This window comes from Sceloporus occidentalis, unplaced genomic scaffold (assembly GCF_023333645.1).
Source record: "Sceloporus occidentalis isolate IW3139 unplaced genomic scaffold, rSceOcc1.0.p SCAF_5, whole genome shotgun sequence".
Classification (NCBI taxonomy): domain Eukaryota; kingdom Metazoa; phylum Chordata; class Lepidosauria; order Squamata; family Phrynosomatidae; genus Sceloporus; species Sceloporus occidentalis.
Genome location: NW_028316985.1, coordinates 31,819,254 through 31,837,880, shown reverse-complemented (window position 1 = coordinate 31,837,880; position 18,627 = coordinate 31,819,254). Strand labels below are relative to the sequence as shown.

The 18,627-nt window shown below is 40.5% G+C and overlaps 1 protein-coding gene across 8 annotated transcripts in view; it reads left to right on the top strand.

Moving 5' to 3' along the window:
• Positions 1–18,627, top strand: part of RBFOX2 (RNA binding fox-1 homolog 2) — a 255,393-nt gene that overhangs the window by 196,904 nt on the left and 39,862 nt on the right. For 7 of the 8 annotated variants that reach the window (XM_089528089.1, XM_089528088.1, XM_089528087.1 and 4 more), the window contains 2 exons: positions 4,086–4,139; positions 17,068–17,160. In XM_089528089.1, the coding sequence (XP_089384215.1) occupies positions 4,086–4,139; positions 17,068–17,160 (147 nt within the window). The remainder of the gene's footprint in view (positions 1–4,085; positions 4,140–17,067; positions 17,161–18,627) is intronic. The other variant, XM_089528090.1, reaches the window with a different exon arrangement.

The window sequence follows — 18,627 nt, the reverse complement described above, 5'->3', positions numbered from 1 at the left end:
ACATTTGTATGCGTAATGAAGCATCATATTTCCCTCTGGAAAGAAGATGAGATTTAGGCTGCAGTTCTGCACACATTTACCTATTGAATGTACCGTTGGGAGAAGTTACTTCTTGCTGTGAATAGGCAGTTCTAGGACTGCACCGTGGAATGAAATTATATCTGAGGCACTATTGCCAGAGAAAAACAGCTTAAGGTGTGTTTTCATTGTACCAAGAGCCCCTTTTTAACGCATGGTAGTGATTGGAAACTGGATGTAGGACGTGTGGTTGACGATGAAAGTACCAGTGTGCTTTTAATGAGAACGAAGTCTAAAAATGGCACAGCGAAGCAAAGATTCTGTTGGAAGTCACGTGAAGACTTCCAATTACAGAGAAGACTACCGCTGCATAATTTGTTCAGTAGTCTATATGGTAATACATTGAGGGATTTGGTGGCAAGTAGCTGTGATTTCTTTTTAAAAATTATTATTATTATTATTATTATTATTATTATTATTATTATTATTATTATTGCCAAATAATCAAGATTCTCTTAACCTACAGCAAAAGTTAAAAGTAAAGGTGTGGTTTAAAAAAAATGAAAACCAGTGACTGAATATAAACTGAACAATAGGCAGTTACAAAAATGAAAGTAAAATTTTAATGTACCAAAAAAATTTAAGGAGGACAAAACTGGAGAAAACCATCACCAGGTACACAAATGACCACGATGTAAGGGCCAACTGTGCCTTTCTGGGGAGGGCGCTCCACAATCAAGGATCTCCCATTGAGAAAGCCTCATTTTTTTTTTAGTAGCCACTTGCCTGGTGGAAGTGTACTAAGATAAAGAAATATTGGGGGAAAGTGCATACAATAATAACTAAAATATCACAAATAAATTTCCAAATGAAGCCAGAGCTTTATCTATTGAATAAGACCATTAAAATGAGAAAAAATACTGGAGAATAATGGTATATCTGGTAAACTCAGCCACAGTTGTGTTAAGGAGGTACTGGGAACAAAAAAAGATACCACCGATAGACAACTGGTTATAGTCGGCCCTTCTTATACACGGATTTTTTATACACGGATTCAAGCATACATGGTTTGAAAATGTTCCAAAAAAGTATAAATTTACCTTGATTTTCCATTTTTTTTATAAGGGACACCATTGTGCTATGTCATTATATTTAATGGGACTTGAGCATACACGGATTTTGTTATACACAGGGGATCTTGGAGCCAAACCCCAGCGTATAACAAGGGTCCACTGTACTACGTTTGGTTGATATGTGGGAGTTAGACAAATTGACTGCAAGAATAAACAACAAAGATTTGAGCAAGACTGAAAAAGACTGGTTCCCTATCATAGACTTTTGTAAAAAGAGATGAGAAGATAAAGCATACATTTTAAAATACTGTGTTTCATAGTTACAATACTGGTGTAGAAACGAACAAGAAGAAGAAACAGAAGTTGAGAAGAGTGAGCTAAATAAATGTTTATGAAGTTTGGTGTAATAGGGGTATGATATGTAGGTTGTTGTGTAAGAAACAACTATATGACTGTGTATTGTGTAGTGATATGCATAAATGTTTTATGACAATAAAATGTTACATATAAGAAACAGAAAGCAAGAGATCTAGAAAAAGAAGCTCAATTCAAGATACATTTTTCTTTTTTGGAAAATGAAATTAAATCGCTTGGAGGTCTCCTATCCACGTTCTAACCAGGGAATAACAATAATAATGATGATAATAATAGTAGTAGTAGTAGTGATATTAGGGTCTGTATGTGAGAGGAGGGAGTCCTTCAGGTAACCCAGACCAAGCTGTTAGGAGTTTTTAGGGGCTCATGCCACCCACTTTGATTTGACCTTTTGTTGGTTGATTTGATTGCAATGCTCATAAGCATTCCTTCTGCTCAGGGAAGTTGGTTAGTCCAGCAGTCTTCAAAGCAATTTAATTTTCTTTTCAGAGTGCTGCTTCTTAATAGCCAAGCACAAGAGAGACTTGAGACTTGAAGAAGTACAGAAAATATATTTAGAAAATAAAAAGCCTAAGGAGAATCCTAGAACAGTCCAGTAAAGTTGTGATTTGCTCAGTCACCACTGGACGAGAACAGGGGAGGGGAGGATCAAGCCAGATGATGAAGGGAATACAGTAGTTTGTTTGGAAGAGGAGAACAGAAATGCAAAGGTCTTGCTCAATTCTTTCTTGCTTCCACTTGTTGTAGGCAGTCTTTTGTCTAAAAAGGAGGAAGTGCTTTGAAACATGTTATCGCCACACCCCTCTTATTCTCTCTGATATTGGAGCTACACTGTTGCTAATCATCATCCATGCACAAAAGGGAGACAAGCACAGATTAAGAGGAACCTAAACCCTCAGTTTGAGAGCCAGTGTAGTGCAGAGGTGTTGGATTACGACTCTGGAGACCAGGGCTCAAATCCCTGCTTGGCCATGGAAACCCACTGGGTGATCTTGGGCAAGTCATAGTCTCACATTTCAGAGGAAATCAATAGCAAACCCCCTCTGAACATATCTTGCCAAGAAAACCCTGTGATAGGGTCACAGTTGTTGTTGTTGTTGTTGTTGTGCGCTTTCAAGTCATTTCCAACTTATGGCGATCCTATCACAGGGTCTTCTTGGCAAGATTTGTTCAAAGGAGGTTTGCCATTGCCTTCCCCTGAGGTTGAGAGCATTTGACTTGCCCAAGGTCACCCAGCTGGTTTCATGGGTGACTGGGGATTTGAACTCGAATCTTCAGAGTCTTAGTCCAACACCCAAACCATTATGTCACACTGGCTCTCAGGTTCACCTTGAGGTTACCATAAGTTAGAAACAACCTGAAGGCACATACTTGTTTCATTTTGCTTTTGTTAATTGTTTTAACAATGGAGGAACTCTGCATACATGTTTGCTGAAACCAATCTTTCATACCTTACTGCAATTGTGTAAGCTTTACTTATCATTGTTCCAGACTACACTATGCAGCTCCCCCCTTCCCCCATTTATATGCCCATATGTAATATGTAACCAACACTTGAGACATCCAATGAGATTGTCTTTAGTATATTTAGTATATTAAAAGATATGCCACAATACATCTCTTCGTCTGTAAGACACCACAAGAGTTTTTGTAATTTTTCTTGTGACAGTGTAACACATTTATTCCTCTGGAATCCAGAGCTTGGAAAGGTATAAGTATAGTCGGCTCTTCTTATACACGTTTTTTTAATACACTGATTCAAGCATCCATGGTTTGAAAATGTTCAAAAAAAGTATAAATTTCAAATATCAAACCTTGATTTTTTAAATTTTTATAAGGGACACCATTTTGCTATGTCATATTTAATGGGACTTGAGCATCCACGGATTTAGTTATCCACAGGGGATTTTGGACCCAAACCCCAGCATATAACAAGGGTCCACTGTACTAACTGATTACAGTATAATGCCAATGTCCCCCAAATAATTTTATATTATAATATAATGTAAATGAGTAACACTCACTCCTGAAAAGTAGCTGAAATACTTTCACCTTGTCAAAATCTAGATGTCACAGACCACTGATCTGTACAAAATACACACTTCTCTCATAGCCTCATTACCAGCCAACACACAGAGCAAAGCAAGATATAAAGAATAAGTCTTCCTTTAACCATGCAGTATTTCTCTTCCACTGGTAAATGTGGTCAAACCACTAAAACTATAAAAGTAACCTCAACATGACAAGAGGAGTTACATTATTTTGTTAAATTACAATAATACTGTGCCTTCATTACTGGAAAGTAATTAATTAATGCACTAAATTATTTGTAATTAATTACAAGTTCTGTATTTTACCTCTAATTTTTGTTCAAGGTAGCTTTTATAGGCTATGCTTCTTCAGTTAGTTCAGGGTAACATAGTTAATTGCTTCAAGTACATAAAATAGACAACCAGAAGGAATTCAACAGCCAAACAGAAATTAGTCTACTTTAGTATAGAATATTTTCGGCTATGCATTAGAAAGTAAGGAGTGGTTCTTATTCAGCTTCCTTGTGAAAATGAGGGAAATTAAATGAATTAATTAACCATGGGTAAATCTTCTTTTCTTTCTTCGCAGCAATTTGGCAAAATCCTTGATGTAGAGATAATCTTCAATGAACGTGGCTCCAAGGTAAGTTTTTTTTTTATACCCAGATTCTTTCTTTTTCTCTCCCCATTCCTGAACCACCCCACCCCATCAATTGACAAGATAAGGCAGCTTTCTACCTAGAGAATACACTCTGCAGACAGAACAGGAAGGGGACATTATGGGTTCCCCCCAACTCCTGTTCTGTATAATTGCAGGTTATGAGTCTAATCAGTATCTTCCTGCCCTAATATTTTCATTATTTTCCCTTTGAAAGATCAAGTTGTCAAAACTTCCAAAAATAAAGAGAGCTACTGAAGCTATCAGAGAGAGATCTTCTGATGTCTCTTAAGTGACTGATGTTTGGGAAAGGTGGCTTCTGTCCCTTAAAATAAAACTGATTATATGGGGTAAGACCTTTCACAGGCTCTTACAGTTTACTGTTAGGCCATATTGCTAAAAGCATGGCCTTCGTAACTTAGAATGTATATTTAAACCTTCTAATTTTCTGGAATGGCTATGGTGTAGCTATTCAAGATGCATTAGAATTAGCAATTTTGAGGGTTAATTTTAATTAAACACCCTAGAGACAGATTGCAAATGTTCTAGTGGCAGGTGCAGCAGTTTTAAGTGATGTTTGTCCTAACTGGTTCTCGTCATGAAACCAATGTCCCCTTCACTGAAGAATTGATGTGATTCTCTCTCTGCCCAGTAGGTCCAGCACTGGAATAGCAGGGAGTGTTGCAGGTCAGGAGCAAGGTGCATTGGCAGAGCTCTGTGGGGGAAGCTTGCACAGTGCATGTCTATACTATGCTTGACTTAATCAATGCTAAGTTTTCCACCTTAATTAAAAATGAACATCTGTCCCATCCCCCACTTAGTCACACACAATTGTTCCATGATGTAAATGGTATTATATTAATTCAGTTTTTGTGATGGTGAAGTTCATGAACTGTATAGTGTAGTCCTACTTGGATTTTTATGTTTGGATTTTAAGTTCACCCATGAATTTATTAATTAGCATGTTGAAATTTCTTTCCATGTATTATCTGAAAACCAGAAAAGGGAGGATCTCTGATACAATAACTACAGTATTTCCCCCAATTCATTCTTTCAATAAATTATGAGAGTTTTTTTTTCCTCTTTAAGCTTGACAGGCAAATGAGTCTCTTAGCTTAATAAGGTTTTAAGAAGGTTTTTTTTGTTGCTGCTGTTGTTGTTTTTTTTTGCAACACAGCATGTGTTGAACTTGCAGAGAGTTGCAAACTGCAGTGGACTGTATGCAGGCCTTTACTCATATATCTCTTGCACATGTTTTTATGATGAAGGAAACAATGTGCTTGACTACTCCTCTTCCTTAGCCAGAGCCTAGTGACAATAGCCAATGGAAGGCAGTCAGAAGGGCATGTGAAGGTTTTTTTTGTTGTTTTTTTGGAAGAGTAGCAGACTTGCCATTTCAGTTATGCAACCATCCACAAATTAAACAACCTTAATTTACAACCTTTTACAGAATGCAAGCTATGGATGAATCTTGAAATCTTTTTGTGGGTTTTGGGCTATGTGGCCATGTTATAGAAGAGTTTCTTCCTGACGTTTTGCCAGCATCTGTGGCTGGCATCTTCAGAGAATGCTTGCCTGGGAAAATTTGTGTGTGTGTGTGTGTGTGTGTGTGTGTGTGTATTACTGCGTGAGCCTGAAAATGCAGGAGTGATTTGCATGTGTATTGTTCTGTGTTGATGGCAGGCCTCAGGCTGGGACGCTAATGCAAAAGAGGATTAGTGTCTGCTAATTGGTGATCATTATCTGCTGGGAAAGCCCCTGACTCTGAATGGTTTCCCATTTGCATTTGCTGAGTCCTTATTTTGCTGTTCCTCAGGACTGGTAACCAAATTTTATTCACTTTAAGGGTTTCTTCTTTCCGGTTGAAATTATCCAGATGTTTGTGGATTTCAATGGCTTCCCTGCGCATCCTGACATGGTGGTGGTTGGCATGGTCCAAAATTTCAGTGTTTTCAAACAGTATTTTATGTCCAGGATGGTTTATTTGCAGCGTGCAAACAAGAATCAAGGAACACGAGAGACACTGCAGACTGGAGCAGCCAGAAAAATCAGCAGTAGCAGAACATTCAGAGTCAGAGGCTTTCCCAGCAGATAATGATCACCAATTAGCAGACACTAATCCTCTTTTGCATTAGCCTCCCAGCCTGAGGCCTGCCATCAACACAGAATAATACACATGCAAATGCCAGCCACAGATGCTGGCGGAACGTCAGGAAGAAACTCTTCTAGAACATGGTCACATAGCCCAAAAACCCCCACAAAAAACTATGGATCCCAGCCATGAAAGCCTTCAACTTCACATTTTTTTCTCTCTTGCACAGCTTAGATATTCATACACCTAAACTGTTTGTGAATTATATTTGCTTTACTTATTGTCATCCTAAGGGAAACATAGTATTGTACATAATTTTGTGAGAAGCATGCAAAAATAATAGATCTGTCAGTAACAATAATGGATTATACACCTTTCTTCACATGAATCCATGCTTTAATGTTATGTGCATTGGTTCCTTCACATGTGTTTTTTCTCATTTTAGTGGACACTCAGATATGTTCTCTGTCCTTATGTTCAAAATTTTCCACAAATCACAGAAATTTAATGGATTATAACTTTGTGACTCAGTAAATCCAATCCTTCTGGTTTTCAGTTAAAACGAGTTAATTATTAATTAACTTACAAATATTTTCCCACTTTTTTCATTCAGTATTTAGCCCCGAAAGACACTGATGAGGTTCTTCTGTATTTGGTGGTAGAATTTCTATCACTGTCCGGCCAGATTTTCAGCAGTCTGAATGACTTTGGAACTAAGGCCTCTATTTTAAATAGTATAATTGATACTTTAAAAATATCCCTGAGGAACATTTGTTTATTAGATAACTAAATATTGAGTTGGGACATCTGGAATATCTCCACATTTTAAAAACAGTGTAGTGTAGAATGCCAGTGGTGACACAACCAAAACTTTCTAGAGATGTCTCATTTGTCACTTCCCCTTTTTCTGCAAAAAAAAGTATGCCACAACTTGAATGCCTTTCTCTTACCCTTTGGTTTCTGTTCTAACCTAATGATATGGAACCTCTCTTCTCCTCTCTCTTGGGAATTGGAAAGCAGATGCTCCTGCTGCCTGCCTTGTGCTGTGTTCTCAATATTATCCCTTCCCTCCCTGGGTTTTTAAAGGGTATATTCTTGAATATGTGTTTGATAAATGAATGTTAAAAGAATTAAAATATTCAAATGCAAACTGCCTTGGGTGTGCCCCCACCCAGTATTTGGGAAGCTCCTCCATGGTCAGCAGATCTTTATCCCTACATAACTGTGGCAAAGATTCTCTGTCAGATTTGTTAACCATGTTCCAAATTTTGGAAGTTTCCAAAAGTTATGCATTTTACCATTTTGTCCATCTGAGATGAGATGATAGAATTCCTTTCCCTAGTTAAGTTCACACAGTAAGAGTGGTGTTGTGTGTGTGTGTTGGATTTTGTGAAAATCTGTTTCTTGTTGGCATTTAATGGTATAAGAAATGATGGTTATACAGTCTGCCCTCCCCATACACAGGGGATCTGTTCTGGACCCCTCCGCGTATGGGGAAAAGAGTGTATGCTCAAGCCCCATTGGAAATAATGGGGCATGTGCTCATGACGGCACATGGCACGAGTACACACCCCATTATTTCCGCGCTCCTTCTCGGCGGCGTCCGGGAGCCGCGCCGTTTAAAGGCTGCGGCTCCCGGACGGTGCAAGCGGTGGCGGCAGCAGACCACCGCAATCTGGCGGCCTGTAACGCACCTAAGACTGCTAAAATAAGTGCAGCTAAGTTCTGGTGCTAACTTCCTCATTTGCACGTCCTAATCATGTGTGAATTGCTAATGTTCACAAAATTGTTTTAAGCTTAGTTCAAACACCAAAACTACTTTTATTTAACTACAGTCGTACCTTGGTATCCACAGGGGATCCACCCCCCCACCCCCCGTGGATACCATAATCTGTTGATACTCAAACCCATGTAGTCCCCAATGGCGGCATGTGCATGCAGCCAGGCCACCCTTAGGGGCAGCCCGCATTGACCTGTGGTGAAATATGCACGCAGTCACAACACCATTGGAAACAACAGAACTTAATGGTGGCACAGCCACATGCACACGCTACCATTGGGGACAATATGGGCTTGCTGTCTGTGGACGCTTAAATCCACGAATGGCAAGTCAGCAGATTACGAGGGCCGACTATATATGCTATTCCTAGATCACTTTAACGTCTCTCTAAGGGCTGAAGCATACCAGCGACTTGTAGTGGCCTCTGGCTGCTCCAGCCCTGATCATCCAGGGACCGCAGCAACTGCATGGCCCACTCTGAAAGCAGGCCACCACTGCAGTCCCAGATGGGCCAACGGTAAGGAGTACTTTTCCAGCACTTCTATTTCTGGTGGCTTCGGGCTGCCTTTGGAGGCCCCAGCACAGCTTCTGGCTGATCCAGGGACATGTGTCGTCTGCATGCCCAGCCCCCCCAAAGTAGGCGGAAACCATTTCTTTGGGCCTCTGTTTTTCGAGCCTTAAACTCTACTGTGTATACATAACTATTCCATTGATTTCTGCCATTCTAATTAAATGGCTTTAACATACCACATTTATGTTTCAATCAAACATAGTGCCAGATAGAAATTCCACAACCTGTTCCCTGCAAGGCTTAGAAAACAGGATCCTTACTGTAAACAGAGTAGGGTGTTTTTTCTGATTCCAGTCACTCATCTCAGATGGATTATCAAGGATGGAAATTATATAAATTTTTAAAATTTGAAAGCAAGTAGCTCAGATGACTGGAAATAACAATAACTATTATTATTATTATTATTATTATTATTATTATTATTATTATTATGACTATTTCTCCAGGCTTCTGGCTATTAGATTTATCTCTTTGTGTATATAAAAAAGTCAGCTGTTGAAATTATGGAAAATCTATTCCAGTGTGATAAGATAAAGATTCTGCTTCTGAGGTGAATATTCTAAACACAATGAAAAAACAAGGGTTAACAATGCATGGATTTCAAGGGGCTCCGTTTAGTTTCCTTTAAGTTTTATTTATTTTTATGTTTTTGTTTTTTTAATTTTTTCCTTAATTTCTGTATTCTGGCCACACCCAGGAGAATCTTCTGTTTTTGATTTCTCCCTTTATGGTTACATGGTAAATTTTCTTTCTCATTCTTCAGAGATGGAAACATTTTTAAAAACTCTGTACAATTATTATTTTTACACTGCTCATCCTGTTGCTTGTTATTTATTGCAGAATCTGAGGCCAGACTGAAAGGGTGATGGTTACTTGGTATCTTCAGGGTCCTTGAACAGCTCCTTAAAGAAAATGGGGTGCCCCTGGGCTGCAGATGGTTCCAAGTTGCAAGAGGTGTTTATGAGCATATAGTTCAGTTAGCATTTACTTGGACTGGTTAATTCCCTCAACATGAAGTGAAGCGAAGGCTAGTAATTAGAAGAGGGGGAAAAAAGACAGTGTAGCTACAAACCCAGCACTGTTTCCAGTTGAAAACATACTGGGTTTCTGAGTCCAGAGCTATTGATCTACTGTATGATTTTCATCCAGTATATAATCCACTTTAGCTATTGTTGCATCAGTTTAATGAGGGTATGCTTAAGGAGGATCCGGTGTGACTTTGCTCTAAAAGAATATATATACATTTATACCTCAGTTAAGAAGTAGATGCATCCCCAAGCATTGCTTCTTTAACAGAAAGTTGGGCACTGGAGGCAGAAGTAACATGAAAAGAATAGGGATTGTTTCTGATGCCACATAAAACGAAGAGCAATTCAGTATGTTTCAGGAAACTAACAAAATGAACATATGAAATAAAACAACAAAATCAAAGAAATCTTCATAAGTAAATAAGTAAATGCTATTGCTATTGCTAAGTAAACAAAGACATCTTGAACCTTCTAGAAACTACTGGAGAGCTTCTTCCAAAATGATCCAGGGGTGATTGTTTTTTATCACCAGCCTCCATTTTCCTTACAATTTCCATTTTCGTGGCCGTACTTATTGATCTGTTCTGTTTTAAAATGTGGACAGTAGCTGATGTAGAGAGCCAGCATGGGTATAGTGGTTTGTGTGTTTAACTTGGATTTGAGAACAAGGTTCAGATCCATGCTTGGCATGGAAATCTGCTGAGTGACCTTGGGCAGGTCACACTCTCTCAGCCTCAGAGGAAGGCAAAGGCATACTCTTTTGGAACAAATCTTGCCAAGAAAACAGTATGGTTGGATCATCTTAAAAGTCTTGTGCGTGCACATCTATATATTTACCATATTTGTACCTGGTTGTACTCCAGGTCCTCAGGAAACCATACAAAGGGCTGGATTATTATATCTTTACAACAATCCTGGTAGGTACATTAGGCAGAGAGAGAGAAAAAGAGAGCGAGATTTTCACTGAACTACTCTCTTCCTGTCCGCCCCCCCCCCCCCCCCCCAAATTTTAGTTTTGGCTGTTATGTTATGGTTGTATTGGATTCCCCGCAGAGATCTTTTGTTACCACTATACGTGATGCATGATATCATGAGTTAAAATAAAGAAGCTATTTAGAGCATCACAAATGGCAGCAGCCAAAGGATGTAACACTCTTCACAGGGCATCCAAGTTTTGCCACTGTACCTCATAATCCATGTGAAATTAAGTTTGGACTTTTTCTGGTTGGGGGGTGTGTGTCATCAAATTTTGGGGCTGTATCATGGGCATGCTCACGAAATAGTTGCCCACTCACAAAATGGCTGCCACAGTGACTGTGGTTACTCTATCAGGTTGCTATATAGGCTTCCAGATTCTTCACATTATACTTTGCAGCCATCTGCAGCCCTCTTCACTCTTCTTGCTTCCTTCAATTCCATGGTAGATGCCCCTCGATTTCTTCTTTACTTCTTCCCACTTCCTGCTACTGCCAGCTGCCACTGACCTTTTACTTCTTAAAACTGTAGATAGTAGCAATGAGAAGCAAGCTTTTTTCTTTAAAGCACCCCTAGCAACCCTGCGAAGTTTAAATTTTAAAAATGAAATATATCACAGGTATCTATCCATTCCCCCATCACTTTGTTTATATCCTGCCTTTCCCCAAAAGCTGGGGCTTAAGATGAATGTAAGACGAATGTAAGATGAATACAAGTAAAAATACATATAGATATCAACAAGGTCCTTCGGTTGCTCTTAGGTACAGGAATGCTTTTGGGAACCATGTTGCCTACCTCCCAGCATAGGGAGTGCATTGTCATAGCTGCTATGCATCCATTAGCACAGCATAAACAGGGAGGTCAAATATCTTCCCTTCCATTATTGCATCACTGATAGAAGCTATTTTTTTTTTTTTTTTGCAGTACCAAAAGCAATTTCCCCAGCAGCCAGCTCTTCCATCTGCTCATCCCAGTAGAACAGAGGCTGGCTCTGGAAGCAGTGGAGCAGAAGGTGGCTTTCTTTTTCCCTTGAGATCTGTCCCCAGGGAAAGGGCCATCAAAAAAGGTTGCACTTGCCACCAGCTGCACATTTTTAAAAAAGATTGTAGACCTATCAGGGACTTACAGTTCCTAGAGGGAAGAAGGATGGGGGAAATTGCTCTCTTGATGCCATGCCCTAGAAGCCTTCAACCACTAGCTGATAGCTGTTGGCCTTGCTTGTTTGGATAAAATCCTTTTGCAAAGATCATTCTTCAGTTTTTGGTATGGAGGATTTTTTCTGGAAAATCCAGCAACCCAGCTTAATTATCAAATACATTTTAAAAGAAATCTTTATCCTGTCACTTGAAGATGCTTTCCAGTGAACTCTACAAATACAGGGCATCTTATGATAGAAACCCAACTGTGAAGCAGGGAATCCAGCACACACAACACTGCTGGGACGGTGAAAGGCTTGAGCCTGAGCAGGTTCTCATTATAGCACCTTCAAGAGCACTTTAAAATCATGACCCACTTAAATTACTTTTCCTTGCTGAAAGATGAAGATGCTTCCCTAGGTGCTTGCCTTTCTTGTATCATGAGGATGTCTTCATAACTGGAAAGATATTCATTGAAAAGAGTACAAATTTATATCTTCAGCAACACAATCTTGTTCTTGTCTGCGCGTATGTTAATCTGGCTGACTTCAGTTGAATTTAACATTGAGAGAACTGTGTATAGGATTGTAGTGTTTAGTTACCTGGTTTTTTGTTTTAGTACCAATTCTTTTTTTCCAATTCCGTGGTGATAGTACTAGCAAGGAGAAAGGATTAAATGTATTTAAAACAACTGTAAAATGTCAGTATGATTTTTATTTAGCAATTTATTTGTTCTTTTGATTAGGTCATTTAATGCTCAAACATTGTTGGAAACTAAATAGGAGTAGATCTGATCAGTGCCTGGATAGAAGACTACTGGCCCTTAGCTAGATTCTGATCTTTTTAAAGGAAGTGTGAGCTATAAATAAATCCTTCCATATATCCTTAACAACCATTTGTTCTGTCTCTGTCATTTTCATATAGTTTCCATGTTTAATTAATTTAGCTCTTTTTATTTGGCCCTGTGAAAGTTCTTCAGTTCTTTTAAGCAATGCAAAATTTTATAACACATCACTTGTTTTATAACTATCAGACATTGAAACAAACTTGTCAGGCAACAACAGCAACAAAACCCCAAAACACTTAGACTGCCCTGTGTTTATTGCAGTTTCCTAAACTGGTCCTGTTTTGTAATGTTCCCAGCTAATGCTTCCCTTAAATAAATAAAAATATTTTTTTTAATTTCTATCCTGCTTTTTGCCAGGCAATCAAAGTGGTGTACAACAAGTTAAAATACATCCATATATACATAGTGCTCCCCTTAAAACAAGATTAAACAGTATAAGATTAAAAACTATATACTAAAATCCGAATAATCCAAATAATAGTCATCATGGGCAGAGTTTGATAGATGGGAAGTCCCTTATATCCCTTACAGCTATTTTTCTCTCTCTCTACAAAATAAGCTACTGCTTGCTTCACAATGATAAACATAGCCTGTAGCATTTCTTCAGATAATTTTCCTTTTACACTTAAACAAAGTAATGTCTGTGAGGCAGACATGCAGGGTCAAGAAACAATAGCAATATAACCTGTTCAGGTACTGTATAGGCTTGTGTATAATTTAAAAAAAGACAAAAAATTGACCCCAAAATCCTGGGTTGACTTAGAAAATGAGTCAGTGCTGCAGCAGGGCCCCAGTCCAAAGGCAGTGACAAGAGGCAGAGGCCAGAAGCCCCTCTTGACATGGCGGGCCAAGGAAGCAGCACTCCCACCCCATTAATTATTCCTCCCTTGGCCAAACCAGAGCCCTCCTCCTTCCTTTTCCTCTTTTGAGGACTGAATAGCATTCAGCAGCAATGTAGGAGAGCCTGAAGAATGTGCTGCACCCAGCATTTGGGGGGCTTGATGTGGAACACACCAGAGCAGAGGTGGTGGCCATTTTTAACAGAGACTTACTGTATAAGCATCTCTGCAAAGAGACTGGAGTGGTCATTTTTAATAGGGGCTTACTGTGCAAGCTTTGTTGTGAGGTTTAGCATTCTCTCTGCAGAGGGGTATATACAGTAAGCCCCTATTAAAAATAGCTGCTCGGCTCAACTCAAGCATGCACCACATTCTTTGGGCTCCCCCTTGTTGCTGCTGAATGCTACCCAGGCTGAAAAAGAAAGTGGGGAAGGATGGAGGGCTGTCTTTCTTTCTAGGGTTTGGGCAAGGGGGGTAATGGGGTCAGACAGCTGCTTTCACACCAAGAGGGGCTTCTCAACTCTGCCTCTTGTCTTCTCATTGGATCCTTAATAGAGGCAGATTGCTTTCCTTGCTCTTCCCCCACTCCCCACCCCCAGGCTACATTCTCATTCCATATTCTCATTCTTTTTCCTCACTTATATTCCTTTCCCTATCAGAATTTGTGTAGATGAAGGCATTTTAAGATCACTAATGATTTTTACATGCACACCACTGAAACGCCTTAAAAAACAGATCCTCTCCTAATCTTTAGCTCTTCCTGAGCATGTTTCTTCTATGCATTTTTAAAGGGAGAGGAAAAGCTTTGTTTGTTACATGCCCCTAAGTTTTATCCTTGAGTTTTATCCATGAGTCATAGCAAAATCCATAATTTTGATCTCAGAACTTGTCTTCAATTTATACATGAGGTCGACCTATACATGAGTACATATGGCATTCCCTTTTAGGTTAAATCAGTACAGGAGACAGAGGGAATCTGAAGGGTAGAGCATCCAGTACTTGTGGAGAACTGCAATGGAGTTGGGCCAAGGCTATGTGTTCCCCACCTTGTGTGGTTGATTTAACCCTAAAAGAACACACCTGAGTAATGCTTTCATGTGTGGCAGATCCTGTTCTTTCATATCTTCTATATAATACTCACTAGAATAAAATACCTTCTGTGGTAAAGGTGCTACAAACAATCTTTCAAATACAGTTGCCCCTTAGTTTTCACAGGCTTGGGATCCAAGTCCTTTGCTTATGTGCTAGTATCAAACGGAGGAGGACAAAATGGAATGTGTGTCACCATTTAAGCCAATATTGAATATTGGCAGTTTTCATTTTTGCGTGCAGAGGGTGGTTCCAGAACAGATCCGCCGCGAAAATGGAGGGGTGACTGTATTTTTTAAATTTTTGCTATTACCTCCAACATACTTATCCATTGCTTAAAATATATGTATTAGTAACACCCAGAAGCCTTGATGGTGTGTTAAGAGGACAGTTTTATCAGTCTTGAATTGGTGAGTCATACAAGCCAATCTGAGGTGAGTCACACCTAGGGTTGCCATAACCCGGCTGCAACCTGCCTGGTCACGGCACGGGTGCAGCCAAAAACCGGGAAAAGCCTGGTTGCAGCGGGGTTGCTAGGCAACCCTGGGGCCTCGCTGCCCTCCTCCTCCACCGTGCACGGCGGAGGAAAAGGAGGGCAGCGAGGCCTGGGGCGGAGGAGGCTGCAGGGAGGCGGTGCCTCTTGGGCGCAGCTGCGCCAACCTCCCCGCCTCCCTGCAGCCTCCTTGCCTCCTTCCTGGTCTCCGCGGGGGCCAAGAAGGAGGCGACGCCCCGGTGATCGCCGGTGGCCTGCTCGCCTCCTTCCTAGTCCCTGCGGGGGCCAAGAAGGAGGCGAAGCCCCGGCCATCGCCGGCGGCCTGCTCGCCTCCTTCCTGGTCCTTGCGGGGGCCAGGAAGGAGGCGAAGCCCCGGCCCTTGCCGGCGGCCTGCTCGCCTCCTTCCTGGTCTCCGCGGGGGCCAAGAAGGAGGCGAAGCCCCGGCCATCGCCGGTGCTCTCCTCGCCTCCTTCCTGGTCTCCGTGGGGGCCAAGAAGGAGGAGAAGCCCCGGCGATGGTCGGCAGCCTGCTCGCCTCATTCCTGGTCCCTGAGGGGGCCAGGAACGAGGCGAGGCCCCAGCGATGGCCGGCACTCTCCTCGCCTCCTTCCTGGTCTCCGCGGGGCCAGGAACGAGGTGAGGCGAGGCCCCGGCCATCGCCGGCAGCCTGCTCGCCTCCTTCCTGGTCCCTGCGGGGGCCAAGAAGGAGGCGAGGCCCAGATCCTGGCCTCCGATCGCGGTGAGGCCCGGCGCCCAGGCGGGGAGGGAAAGCCTCCTTAAGTGGAGGCTTTCCCTCGCCGCTTGGCTTCCGCTCCCCGCCGCAATCGCGAGGGAAAATGTAGGACAAAATTTTCAAATGTAGGACACAGGTTTGTGTGTCCTACATTTGAAAATTTTGTCCTACATTTCCCCCGGTTTGGAGGTCCGGCACTATGGCAACCCTAGTCATACCAGCAGGGAACTAATTAAGTCCAAAAAAGTATCATTTCCAAGCTCAGCACCAGCACTATTTTATTGTTGTTTAAGGTTTTTTAAAACTGAAAAAAGTTATGGAAGGATGAAAGAGGAAAAAAGATGGATGAAGGTGGGCAAATACTATTCAAAACAACTTGGAGCCCTGTGTGGCAAGTTTATATAAAAAGTGGATCCTGAGTCTGAAATACAGTCAGCCTTCTATATCTACAGATTTTTTATCCATGGATTCAAGCATCCATGGCTTGAAAACATCTTTAAAAATATATAATTTCCTAAAAGCAAACCCTGATTTTGCCATTTTATATAAGGAACACCATTTTAACACTATGCCATTGTATTTAACGGGACTTGAGCATCCAAGGATTTTGCTGCCCATAAGGGGTTCTGGAACCAAACCCCAGCTGATACCAAGGGCCCACTGTGATGGCATAGTGCAGTGTTCAAACCCAGTGTTGCTTTCGATATGCACCAGTAGTAATATTCAGGGGCTCCTGTACATAATACAACAGAATATTTATTTTTAATGTGGGTAATGTTACATAGGTATGTGAAAACCAATGAAAGATGAAGTCAAAATTGTTTCCTCTGAGCTGCTACAGAGGACTTGTATTTCTGACCTAGTGATGAAGTGTTGAGATTTTTGATACCACACCCCCTTTCTTATTGTAGCTTGTTCAAAACACCTACCTATGTGTATCCTTGCCAACTGTTCAGAGTGTTGTAAAAATATGCATTTTAGTAGTCCTGAATGGCAAGATTTGCTGTCTAGGTGTTAACAAATTGTATTTCATCAGGCTAGGAACTAACTTTTCAAAATTTGTTTCGAGTAACTACTCCTTTTTGGTCTGGCCTCAGTTGCTTTATGTTTTATTATTATTTTAATCTGATTATTTCTTCTTCTTTTTTTTTTTAAATAAATTTTCTTCATGAAACATGCATGAACCAAAAATGTGACTCTAGGAAGAGTATTGCTAAGTTGTGCTGATGTCAATTTCATACTGTGATATTTTTTTTCTCTATTTATCTAGATATCAGTATTTCAATATATAACGATGTGCATGTTTTCCCCCCTTCTCCCGCTGCATGCAGGGATTCGGGTTCGTAACTTTCGAGAATAGTGCTGATGCAGACAGGGCCAGGGAGAAATTACACGGCACCGTGGTAGAGGGCCGTAAAATCGAGGTGCATGTCTTCAGTAATTCAATTTCTTCTTTATATTTATTCCTTTTGTTTCTTTTTTTGTGTCTTGCCTCACTTATTTCACATTTGGATTCCTGTCTTGTGTGTGTATGTGTGTGTGTGTGTGTTTGTATCTCTGTGTTTTTTCACTCCCTACCCTTTGCACTGAGGTGTATAAAAATATTACCCCGCCACCCAAATATATATCTTGTTTTCTTATTTTAGGTATTTTTCTTTTTCTCCTTTTTTTCCCCTTTTTCTTTAAGTTGGTTTCCAACCCACTCCAAATTTTTCCCCTTCTGCTATCTTGATTTTTCTTTGCTTCAGTTTATGAGGCTCCGAATTTCTCTTGCCACGCCTGATCAAAACTAACTAAAAGAGCACTGTCCATCTGGTAACTTGGTGTCTAACAACAAAGAAGGGGGCCAGCCAGTATCTGCCTTTTCCTCAGAGGCCAGTTTTCCTCCATATGAGTGTGAAATTATATTAATTATGGGAAGAAATGGACACATCAGGAAGAAATTTATTAGAATGTATTTCTTGATACAATTGTAATAAAAAAATGTACAGTCAAAATTAGCTCTGTCAATGAACATAAAGTTTGATACTAGTATGTTGTTGATGTTACCTATGGGGAGGTGGGAGTAACTGCTTAGGGATTAATTCTTTACTCCCTCATATTGAAGGCTAACTGGCCCCTTTTTCTGCTCCCATCCTTTCTTTTAAAAAAGTACTAAATATAAGGGGGAAAAAACTTAAAAGCCGCCGTTTTGAGTAAGATGTCTGCATATTTTGCTTTTTTGTTTTGTTTTTTGTTTTGTTTTTGTTGTTTTATTTCCCTTTTCAATGGTTTAGTGTTTAGGGCCCTTCACTTGACTCACTCTTTCCATGGTAACTATACACAATGCTGGCGATGGTACGAGTTGGCGGTAAGTGAAACCAAAAGTGCTAGAGGAGAAGCTTATTTCTTTTCTTTTTTTAATGCAAAACAAAATTAAGAAAGAAAAAAAAATCCATCTGCCATTTCACATTAACACTACAAAATGTGATTTGACTTGTTGTTCCCCTGTTTTCCTTTTTCCTTTCCCACCCCACTTTTATTTTCAATGCTGTTGAGTAATGCCGCCTGGACTTTGGATGTACACACCGTTTTGTGTAGTCTGAGCTGTTTGATTACTGATTTCCTGGTGATTTCCCTTGCACATCTTACTCAGAGTTACTGAACTCCAGTTTGGCTGGTTTTATTAATGCACCCATACCTTTCCTCTTTCTCTTCTCCTCCTTCCTTTCTCACTTGCTCTTCCTCTCTCCAGACCTGTGATTGTTCTTTCTTTCTCCCTTGCCATTTTTTTTTCTTCACTTAGTTAAATGCAGCTGTTGGTCTCTCTTTGCTGACTGGTGGTTTCTGATTGGTTTTGGCCATTTTTCCTTTAAGTGCTTGTGTTGCACTCTGCTGTAGCAGCTGATTTC